Below are 12,530 nucleotides of genomic sequence, written 5' to 3'. Positions count from 1 at the left end.
GAGATTCTAGAGCTTTTATGATAACCGTAGTTCTCCCAAACACACGCTGATTCCACTCCTTTAAGGCCACCTTGACCCTTTTCAATTTATAAGAAAAATTTTGTAGCCCAAAACCAAACCCGACTTGATTCCAAACCCCTTTAATAAAACTCAGAAAATCCTCATGATCCATCCACATATGTTGAAAACGAAAAGAATTCGGGCCATACTTAAAAGGGTCTTCCCCCATATCAATCACTAGAGGGGAATGATCTGAAGTGGAACGACCCAAAACATGATACTAAACATTCGGAAAAAGGTTCATAAAATTAGAATCAATGAAGCACCTATCTAATCTAGCCCAACTCTGAGCTAAGCCACCTTGGCCATTGCACCAAGTCATAAGAGGACCTTTAAAACACATATCCATCAGACCACAATTATGAAGACAGAGGTTAAAGTCCTCCATAGCAGAGAAATTTCAAGGATGCCCACCTCTCCTCTTTGAATCCTCTTTAATAATATTAAAGTCCCCACATAGAACCCACGGAAAAGTACCACTACCAGTAGCCTCCAAATCCTCCCAAAGGATCTGCCTCTCAGCATGACTACATTTAGCATACACAACTGTAAGAACAAACTCATGATCATTATCCTTCACCTGCATAGTCACATATTGACTGGAACCAGCCAACAAGTTAACAGAAACAACAGAATTCCACAAAACCCAAATTTTTCCATCATACATAGCATTCGTAAGATAAGAATCACATTTAAACCTATTTAAAAAACTAGGAATTCTACTATCCGGCAAAAAAGGTTCAGCAAGAGCAATGATATTAGGCTTATAACTATGAATAATATTTTTTAAACGCATTTGAGAAGTATCAATACCCCTTATATTCCAAAAAAGAATAGGACTAATCATAGATTAAATTTAGAGGGTCGTATTACCTGTCTAACGGAACTTCGTGTCTTAACCTTACCGACATTACCACGAGGGATATCTGTATCAGTGCAATACTCTTTTGCATATCCTCCCTCAGCATGTCTCTATCATCTTCATTTTCCGATTGAGTGTCCTCCAACCTGAAATCCATCTCAGAATCCTTACCGTCGGCGACCCAAGAATTATTGGGTATATGTTGAACTTGCCATAATTCCAGCGTCTCCTCCAAAGCATCAGTATCCTCCACCGAATGGCCTTCACCGCTTTCAACATTAACACTATCCATTCCATAATTAATTTTCAACGTGGGACTCACTTCCAAGCCATTTATATTAGAAGTACATGTCATAGGATGCTCCAAATTAGCCTCATTGAGAGCCACGGTTGTCTCAATTGGATTCAAGCAGGACTCCATCTCATGCACGTTGCATGGGTCTTCAAATCCCAACTGCACATCAACCACAGTCTCCATGTGAGGATCTTGATTCTCGGCCTCCACATTCTCCATGACTATGGCATTACGTTCTGGAGGTTCCGAAACAACCTCAACAATATCATTTGAATTATTGGTTTCCCTCTCCCGTCCAGCATTTTCTATCAAAGTTTCCGGCTCCTTCGGTACCACGGGCTCCCCTGTTTGAGTGTCCCCGACAACTTGCACGTCCATTTTCAATGTCTTAGATTTCGGAACCCAGACTTTGCCTCCATTGTTTTGTTTAGTCTTATTCTCAATACCCACACGGCAGTTTTTTTGGATATGGCCTTGTCTTCTACAGCTTCTACAATATGCCGGCAACGTTTCATATATTATACTCTGTTTTCGGCTACTTGGCATACCAGGTTTTCCGATCCAAAAATATGGGATGGGTTCCTTAGATGCATCTATTTCAACACATACTCTAGCCCCATCGGTTCTTGTAGCACATCGGGTAGGATTGTCTCTACGAATCATTCTTCCAATCGGTGTCGTAAGAGACTTCAACACAGACGTATGATAAAGATTAGGAGGAAGCCCAGGCAAGAAGATCCATACCGGTATGCATGAGGGCTCACTTTCTTCATCAAACTCAGGAGTCCAAGCAAAGTGCCGATAATATACCCCATTAATATCACAAGATTCTCTGGAAAGAGCCTTGAAAAAATCTACTTCGTTAGACATACGGACGAAAACATTCCATGCCCGCTGCATGGACGACACTACAGGGACGTGATTCAACCCCCATCAGCTTCGGATATAACCTCGTATGATATCAAGAGAGGGTCTCTTCTTCAGGAATTTCATCACCAACGAGAAGCAAAACGGCTGTGCCGTGCGATCGATCTCTTCAGGTGAGAAAATAAAACAAAGCTCACCGTCTATAATCTTGGGAGGACGCACTGCAATGTCCATCTCTGGAAGAGGTTGCGGCACTACTGAAACAGCCTCCAAGAACGACCGTTGATGGCCTGCCGGTGGAGGCAAGTCCTCCACGGCCGCCATGCACTGGCAAGAACCCTAGCAAAGTTTTTATGAAGTTTCCTTATCGAGCGTTAGTTTCCTTACGTAAAGACAGAGCGTTTTTTGCACGACTATTTCTCAATATATATATGATATATATCTTATGGTGGAATGAAGCATGCATACATATACATTTTATGGTCTCACCTCCTCCGAGCAGCTCTTCACTTGCTTCTGGTTTTCCACACTACAGTTTCAGAATTAATGGTAAAGAAAAAAAAATGGAACCCTTTTTTATATCCTTTATACTAGTAGCAAACATACTCTTCAAAGTTCAAACTCAAACCAGAAGTTCCACGCTATTAGAAATACTAGTTCACCTATTCTAAGTCTGTTATATCTATCTCAGTTGGTTCTTCAATAAATAGAACTCATTTTGATGTACAGATACGACGTTGCAATACAATGAAGGGTGTGTTTGGTTGTTGAGATCATCCCAACTCAAATAAATAGACTCAAAGATGGGTTACAAATTTTTTTGAAGAAATTTAGGGTGTATTTGGTTGTTGACTAGATCATCTCAACTTAATATCATTGATGGAATTTATTATTTTTTAACTTCTTATAAAAAAGTTAAACTCATCTCAATTTACTTTATACATTTAAATACACATATCTCTACTTATTTACATTCAAACATATCTCAATGAAAACTACGATATATTACTATTTATAAATTAATTCAAATTATCTAAACAAGAATTGGCTGATCTCTCCCAAGACAAAGATTCAGGTGCTTTTCACTCCTCCTTGAAATCATCACAAAAAAGCTCAAAGTAAGACAAAAACTCAAATGCATGGAAGATTACTTTGACACCCTTGATTGTTTTATAAGTCACCCGGCCAATAGCTTATGTTTACAAAAGCGAAGACTTTTTCAACTGGTGGTTATATAAGGCTGATATAATTAATCGTTCAGGCTTTAGTAGGGTCGTGTAGTACGTACTTTGGGTTATTAAACTTTTGCAAGTCATCGATCTTTTTATTTTAATTTGAAAGTTCTTTAGGCTTGTAAGCTGTCAAACTCATTGGGGTGCAGTCCAATGACTCCTCATCACACCCAATTACATTAAAGAGTAGTGAATGGTCTATTTAAAAGAAAACAAAAATGATGCTACGTGGCAGTTTCCTTGTGTTCTGTACGTGTACGTGCAACTGCAGCCTTTTAACATTGAAAATGTTCGCTGAGAAATAACTAATTGCTTAAATTATATTGAACTCGTCAATTTTCATATTTTTTTTTTCTTTTCATGCAGTTTTTATATTTTAGATCTTATTCTTTTCACTCGTACATATTCTACAACGGTTTTATTACGTAAAATTTTGGAGACACGATTGAGAAAAAACTTTTGGGGAAGTGGATTTTGTCTATGTGCTATTATTGTTTTGTTTTTTCTTTTTGTGGAGAGTAAATTTACCTACACGGGATTTCTATCATGGTTTCTTGGATTTTTTAGAGGGGGAGGGGGTTGGTGGTGAGAAATAGCTGCTTGTATCTTTTGGATGAATAGGTCAGATCTACATCGGTTGACCATCTTGTGTATGATCAGTTCAATGTGAAAAAGCAGTGGTTCTACAAGACACTACACCTAGAGAGGGGGTGAATAGGTGTAATTCAATTTTTATGGCCTTTTGAAAATTAGTCAAACAAGCAGTTAGTAAATGAATTAAATAACACAAATAATCAACACATGATTTTGATCACTGAGTAGAAACTCATTTGAAGAACATCTTCAAAATCTAAAACCACTCCGGGGGTAAGACACCACCTCAAATCTACTATAGAAATTTTAGTTCGTTACAACCAATTTAGAGACACTCACAAAACATTTGTAGTAGCTAAACTTGGCTTGCAACACTACGAGCGACCCACTCGATCTCTACATGCATGTAGTGTCGGAACTCCAACCTTATAGCTTCCCACGAAAACCTCTCGATCTCTGTATCAACAGCAGCTCCGGACTCTTCCTACCAACAAATATGTCCACTTCAATGGACTCATGTAAGAATTGATTTTGAGTGTGTTGTGGTGGATAAGTGTTTTTCCAAGAGAGAATCAACCAAATGGGGGAGAGGTTGCTCTAAGAAGTTCTTGGAGGCCCTTAGGGTTTTTGCTCTGATTCTCCACACTTAGAACAGAAGTTAAGCTGTTCTAGTTATAGTTCCAATCAAAGGAGGCGCTTCAAAACCCTAAATTGTAAGTGATCTGGAACATTGGCTCTAGCGAGGGTCGAGCGGCACAATCTGCCTGAGTTCACTCGAGCTCAGTGTTGAGCGAGTGTCGAGCGGCACACTCTACCTGAGTTCGCTCGAGCTCAGTGTCAAGCGAGGGTCGAGCGGCACTCTCTGCTTGAGTTCACTCGAGCTCCATGTTGAGTGGTGCAATCTGCCTGAGTTCGCTCGAGCGCTTTGTTGAGCGAGGGTCGAGCGAAGACATCTGTTTTGACCAATAACGAGCACACTTCAAGCACGCTTCAAGCCTTTCTGCAACAACACTTGTTACAACACTATTTTACACATGTTTTCACAAGAATATGCCAATACACTCATTTTTCCCTCAACGTAATGAATAGCCAAATAGAATTTTAAAGTCATTACTGACAATCAGCTTCCCAATTTTGTTCTCGTCCCTGCTTAAACTTGTGTTGCCACTCTATGGTGGTTAAAATGTCAAGACACTTTTTTGGTAGTCCCCAATTTGGTGGAACCTACAGTGAAGGTAATTAAATTGCCAATTAGTCTTACAACCTGGTGGAACCTGCAGTGAAGGTAATCATTGACTGTCTCCAAACAAGTGGGAATGAGTATTCAAAAAGTGGGTGTAGTATAACGTCAGGAATGCAGTCATAAGGAGAGTCTCTTAGAGAGACCCAGGGAGACTAAAAAGGGTGTGTGTTAAGGAACTAAATATTTTTTGGTGTTTTTTGAATTATAGGCTGGCAGGGTGTTTTTGGGCATGGTAACTTTTTTGGGGGATGAAACAGGATGTTCAAGATGTTTAATGCAGTGCATTAAGTAGTTATACTATGTAGTATGTGGTTGTGTGTGGTTGTCTATCAATGGGGTTACTTGACCACTAAATAATTTTGTGGGTGTTTGAAGTTGTCTGAAAATTGCATGTTCACAGTAAACATTGGTAACATATACTGCAAACCAAAAGCTGAGGTCGGATTATATGCCTTGTAAGTAATGATTATAATGCAAAGACTGAATTTCTTTGATTAGAAATATCTGTACCTCTTATTTACTAACACTCATTGTATCGATGTTTGGCAACCTTATAGGTTGAAGTAGCCAAATAGTGTTTATGTGGACAACCTCCAGAATAGGCACTTGCTGGACACAGGACAATGCAGTTTGGGATGGGCCTCGAGACAAGGTTATGGTTTTAGCTTACTCAAGTAGTTATCAGGTTTTTTAGTTTAGTACTAAAAAGTGCACCCTATTTTCCTTTAGTCCTTGCTCCAAAGTTCAATTGATGTTTGCTTATTTTTGGACTTTTAGCTATTGCATGATCATTAAAATTTCTATTATATAGGGGAAAGAATGGGTGACAGAGAATGAGATTTGGTTTTTGATTTTGATGTACGTGTAGCTAAATTAATTAATAAAAACTATATGTACGTTTAGATAAGGTTTAAGTTGGCTCTAAGTCATAATGGGTTGAAATGCTGATATTTGTGGTGCTACATAATTCATGTGTATGTTGAATAGGTTTTCCCTCTTTCTCTTTAGTACAAGTCTATGGCAGTGTGTTAGTTATAGTATAAGGCGTATGGTCGTATGTTTATTCCATAGGACTGGTATATAAAGGATTCACAAAGAGCAATAATAGTTTGGAGTCTAATGTCGTCAGGTTTATTGCACTAACTCATGAGCACACATCCCACTAGGTGGTTGTTTATCAAGCTACTAAGTGTAAATTGGTTGTTGCCTTTTGGTTGATGCATGGCTGGACCAAAATTTATGTGTGAGGATGTGTTGTACTGGATGAAGGTTCAGGGATACTGAACCTGGATGCATGTTAGAGATGACTCTGTTTCATCCAACCATGCATGAGTCGTGCGAAACAATATAATTAAAAAGTAATGGCTGCTTTTGGACGAATCTCTCTCTCTCTCTCTCTCTCTCTCTCTCTCTCTCTCTCTCTCTCTCACACACACACACACACACATATATATATATATATTAACAAATTCCATATTACAATATTGGCAGATATTAACGAATGTGCAAACCCTGACCTCTACACTTGTACACTTGATACACGCTATGAAAATACTGAAGGTTCCTACTGTTGTGTTGCTGCTAAGAACACAAAGCTTTTCATAATCATAGGTATGTCTTCCTTCTCAATATATATATATATATATATTAATTGCATGTACATGACCTTTCCCTTCTGTTTTCTGCAAATTCTCTTATAATTTTCATTCTAATTAATTAGTTGTCCCATGTACTGTCTTGATCCAAAGAATAGTTATCGTTTATTTATGTTAGCTTTGAACCAATAGAGGTTACATATTTGTTGTAGAGCAATGTTAGATCCAGTTTTATGGTGTGCAAACTTCTCAGATTTTATTTGAATAAAAGTGGAACCCACCATTAAAAAGTGAGTTTTTCACTGTGAGTCCCACATTTTTTCCATATTGATTAAATGGAGTGTGTGAGACTGCTTGCACACTCTAGAATTATATATATAATTTCCCTTTATTAATTGTGCACATGCGTGCGCACACACACACACATATTTCATAAAATGTATATTATACGAAACTATTGGATTCAATCTAGTCATATTCCAACACTAAAAACTTATACCACATAGTACTGACTGTCACATGGTTGATCTTATTGACTCCAACTATAAGTGCTATCAACTTCTAAATTAAGAAAATTCATTTGCTAGTACTGACTGTCTAAAGAGTTGTCTCAAATATATATAAAATCGGTCTTGAGAATAATATATAGAGTTCTCCAACCTCAAAGCAATATTTTTTTCAATTTAATTTTCATTCTTCTTTTTGGAGTACTTCTAATTCAATTTTATGTGAATTTTCTTTTGGCATGACATAGTTTGCTTGGCAATATTCTAGCATTCATAGAAATGTCTCTCTAGTCAATGTTCCTAACCGGCAAGTTTATCTAGTCAATGTTCCTAACCGGCAATTTTATTATTTTGCCATTAGTACTCTTGCAAGGAGTAATTAATATCTTTCTATTTCATTGAATCAAATAGGTGTTAGCACAAGTGTTGGTGTATTATTTTTGATTTTCAGTGGATGGGGGTCATACAAAGTGATAAGGAAAAGGATTGGGATTAAACACAAGGAGAAGTTTTTCAAACAAAATGGTGGACTACTTCTACAGCAACAACTATCTACAAATAACAATTTCAACGTTGAGAACACCAAATTGTTTAATTCAAAGGAATTGGAGAAGGCCACTGATTGTTTTAGTGTGGATAGAATAATTGGACATGGTGGACAAGGAACTGTTTACAAAGGTATGTTGGCAGATGGAAGAATTGTTGCAATAAAAAAATCCATGATCATAGATGAAGAAAAACTTCAAGCATTCATAAATGAAGTTATGATTCTTTCACAAATTAATCACAGGAATGTGGTTAAGCTACTTGGTTGTTGTTTAGAGACTGAAGTTCCACTTATAGTTTATGAATTCATTCCTAATGGAACTCTTGCCGAATATCTCAATGGCCAAAATGAGGAGTTTTCACCAACATGGGATATGCGTTTACGAATTGCTATAGAAGTTGCAGGGGCTCTTTTCTATTTGCATTCAGCAACTTCTTCACCCATTTACCATTGCGACATTAAGTCTACAAACATCCTCTTAGATGAGAATTATAGAGCGAAAGTAGCAGATTTTGAGATTTCAAGATCTATTGCTATTGAACAAACTCACCTAAGCACACTAGTACAGAGAACGTTTGGATATGTAGACCCTGAGTATTTTCGGTCAGGCCAATTTATAGATAAGAGTGACATTTATAGTTTTGGTGTTGTTCTTGCTGAGCTCTTAACTGGAGAAAAAGCTATCTCATCAACAAGAACGAGAGATACCACCAGTTTAGCTACATTTTTTGTTAGATCGATGGAAGAGAACAATTTATTTGACATCCTTGATAATCAAGTTTTGAAGGAAACGGAAAAAGAAAAAATCATTGCAGTTGCAAACCTTGCGAAAAGATGCTTGAACTTGAAAGGAAGGAAACAACCTACAATGAGAGAAGTTGCAACAGAATTGGAGGCCAACCAAATGTCGCAAAAAGCTTTTAACCTTTAGCAGAAATATGGAGAGATTGAAGATGTCAAAACTAAAATATTTGAGCAATATGATGTTGTTTCTATATCAACAATGTCAAGTATGGATGGTGTCGTTGTGACCTCATCTTTAGATACAAAACCATTATTCATATATTCTTTATCATCAAGTGATATTACACTTTGATTTATGTCATATTATAAATATCTGTTCAATTTATCTTGTAAGCTCCATAATTTGCTCTTTAGATAATCTTATTGTAGTATAAAGCATAAACATCCAATTTTCTTTCCAGTTTCATAAGCAACTATTTATATATATATATATATATATATATACATATATATATATATAATGGGGTCTCAAGCTACTCTAGGATATGATCTCTGGTCAAAAAGAAGAAAAAAAATCATAAAACAAAAATGTATCTTCCATAATATATTACTCTCTTTTACTACAGTTTAGAATTAATAAATAGCAAAAGAAGAAATCAACTCCGCTTTATATCCTTTAATAGCCACCTTTAGCTTTTTTCAACTTTTAAATCTTGTCGGATGAAGATTGTCGACTTGCTCAAAGTAACAAAACCCTTGGTGTAATAGGCCTCACAAACCATTTTCTTCAAACCAAGTTTCAAACTACTTTATAAACAACTAAGAAAAAAGCTACATGAACATCTTAGTTTATAAAGAAGACCATCAGGCTCAAGTGACCATTGATCGCTTGAATGTTTATCTACTATTACATGGTCTATTGCTTAATTTGGTATGGTGCATTAGATGAGTGGCATTGGGCTTAAAGCGTTCTTTCACTTCTTGCATTAGATGAGTGGCATTGGGCTTAAAGCATTCTTTCACTTCTTTTTCAGTCTGTCACGAACAAAATCCCTCAAGAAGCCACAAATCAACCAAAAGAGCCAACACCATTATATATTTTCCTCAAAGATTGACCTCCACCCAATGGAACTCATTTCTCAAGAATGACAAGCGTACTTTAAACCCAACAGAAACTAACATTGTTTGACTGCCCATCGAAAATCCTTGTGAAAGGATATCTGGAACAAATCCAATCCACAAAAATATCAAAAAACTTTTGATAAGAGGAGTGAAGCAACTAACAGTTCTTAGTAACTCTCTCTCTCCATGTTATGGTTACCATCTGCAACACACGCCATGGGCATGATCTTTCTAGTTGCTTGTTGAGCTAGCAAAATTTCAAGAACCGGATTAGGAAAAAGATGCAAAGAAATAAAAGTAAAGATAAATTACAACAAGTTATAACACAGATCCAGCTTTATTCAATACCATCTGTCTCACATGTCACTAAGATAATTGATGTTGCTTTACATGAAGCAAGATGATTTTTTGGCATTATCACCAACTCTTTGCTGAGGCTTGAGTTCCTTCACCCTCTCTTTAGTAGCCCACAACAATTTTCCATAAATTCTTATTAGCTAAAAATTATAGCAATTAAGAACTTCAAAATTTGATTTTCATAAGACTCAAAAACTTCCAATCATATTGGGAAATCATTAGAATTCATACCAATGTAATAATGCACTGGACACAGATTTAGGAAGAATAAGTTGCAATAGCATGCCAGTCATATAATCCAAAAGAGACTCGATTTTTTTATTTTGACCACTTTTTCATTAGTGGAAAATTTTTCTTAATCACAAATTTCAATGTGTTTTCCTTATGAACACAATCTATACCTGTCTACAATGCAAACTTATAATCAACAATAGCAAAGAATAAGCACAAGAAGTAGGGGAAAAATATATATATAGTTTTGTGAGAGAACTTTTGCAATATCTGATTCCAAGAAATTACTCATCAGTAATAGAATTGCAAATGTATATTAAATTTGTCTCAACATCACCAAACAGAGCCCAATGCTCATGAGTCTAAATTCCTTCCAATTTCTCCCTAAATAATCCACTAGAAAACTTTTTCTCTAGCAAAATCAAATTGTGTGCAAGATACATAAGAATTTCCTTATTTCTTATTGATCTTCTAAGAAAATGAAGGTTAGTCCTCTAGCCTACCTCATTAATTTCTTTGGGGGGAGATAATAAATGGATGAGACATCATATTATGTTATCTCCTACTACACGTACTAACATTCCATGCTTCTCACATTGTGCTCCAAAATAAGAGCCTATCTCTGCAATACATATCATCAAGAAGTATAAGATTCGAAGATAGAAAAGATTAGGAAGAAAAAACCTAAGCATGCTTGTCTATCTCAACTATATATTAATTTCAATCATGTAGTGAGGACCATCACAAACGACTAATCACAACATGACAATCTTTAAGCATATCTACAAGATGTTCTGACCTAGTTGAATAAAGAAATTATAGGTAATCTAACCAATCCCCTCAGTAAATAAATATCATATAGTAAACTTGAAGAAACAAAATTAAGATGGAACTTGCCCCCGTTTAGGAAGGAATGGATCATTAGGAGACTAGTCATTTGCAAATGCCATTCCAAGAATAAATCCAGTTCCCCAAATTAACTTAAAAATTAAAAACTTTAGAGACAATAGGTACCTCCCCAATTATGGGACTATCTAAGAATGCTTTTAAACCATCTTGAAACTTTGGGGAAATGCTTTTTACTTCATCAGCAATCTTTCTTTCTCTACAAAGAAGTTAGGTAGCTTTCACTCAATGATAGTCATGATATATAATCTTTGTTGATCATGCAGATTATACAAGTATAGATAATTAGGTATATGTCATTGCATATCTGCATACACTAGCCATGACCCACCATTCAGGGGACAATTAAAGAAATTGTATGACAAGATGCAACTCCATTAGGTCCTATTTAGTCCATCTTTGACGGTCTTCAAATGCAATATATGTAAACTGAACTGTGAAGTAAAACTTTGAACAGGTAAAACTGGATGAGAAGAAAAGAACACACTTGTAGATCTTAAGCGCTTCTATTGCAACGATGCATTGGGTGTCCAAAATAAGTAAATCCATGAGAAAGACTTTGAAAGAGAGAGCATATACAGTCATATACTAAATAACCATCAACTTGAGAGACTTACTCAGGAGTGGTCAATATACTGAGTTTGTTGTAATGAGAATGCATGTATGGCTTATGATACTTCGGGGCTCACAAGTACAACTCCAATGGGCATATATGCAGAAGAAAGGGCCTGGGAAATTCAATACATGCATAATATCGAACCTGTGCTTTGTACTAGGATTTGATGATCTATCTCTGAGTTTCAGTATATCCCAACTTTACCTTTGCAAGAGACACAAGGTCTGGTTTTATGTTGTACATGTCACACCCAAACATTGTGCCCGACCTTCAAAATCCACCAATTACCTAAGATATTAGGATACAAATAAAGATATGCACACATAGGGAAATTTAAGAAACAGAGAGTAAGTGCTACCTCATCTGCAATAAAAAGAATGTCATATTCCTTCACAACAACTTGAATATGCATCAAATATGAAGCATTTTATTGTCTAATAATGTGTCTTCTCCAACAATGTCATAAGGGAAAGGGAAATACTATTTTATTTATAAAATGATTTTATAAAAATAAATTTATTAATATATTGTAATGTTTCTTTTATAATTTGATTTATCATTTTATAAACAATTGAAATTTCAATAAACAAAATGAGAAATTTTAAAATTCCAAATGAATTAGAAGCGAAATCTTTATTAACAAAACTTAGACAGAAAATACATTTTTGCAAAGTTCGAATCCCAAAGAGCTGTATTGTTAACGTTGTGTTTCGTATGCCTTTGGACCAAGCTCTAGCGACTCGAGTCTTCGAT

At 36.1% G+C, this 12,530-nt stretch overlaps 1 protein-coding gene and 1 long non-coding RNA gene across 2 annotated transcripts; one reads left to right on the top strand and one right to left on the bottom strand.

Annotated features, from left to right (window-relative positions):
• Positions 1-6,613: 6,613 nt before the first annotated feature.
• Positions 6,614-8,840, top strand: LOC122306202 (wall-associated receptor kinase-like 10; the record flags this gene model as incomplete). Its single annotated transcript, XM_043118640.1, has 2 exons — positions 6,614-6,764; positions 7,666-8,840. Coding segments are annotated over 2 exons (1,218 nt in total), but the record flags the coding sequence as incomplete, so codon positions are not given.
• Positions 8,841-10,529: 1,689 nt separating this feature from the next.
• On the bottom strand, positions 10,530-12,235 carry LOC122307085. Its single transcript, XR_006241632.1, has 3 exons — positions 11,982-12,235; positions 11,779-11,889; positions 10,530-10,877 (listed from the first exon to the last, which is right to left on the bottom strand). It is a non-coding gene; the product is annotated as an uncharacterized LOC122307085 (long non-coding RNA).
• Between the last annotated feature and the right edge of the window lie 295 nt (positions 12,236-12,530).

The sequence above is a fragment of the Carya illinoinensis genome, chromosome 4, assembly GCF_018687715.1.
Source record: "Carya illinoinensis cultivar Pawnee chromosome 4, C.illinoinensisPawnee_v1, whole genome shotgun sequence".
Classification (NCBI taxonomy): domain Eukaryota; kingdom Viridiplantae; phylum Streptophyta; class Magnoliopsida; order Fagales; family Juglandaceae; genus Carya; species Carya illinoinensis.
This window is presented reverse-complemented; position numbering and strand designations above follow the sequence as displayed.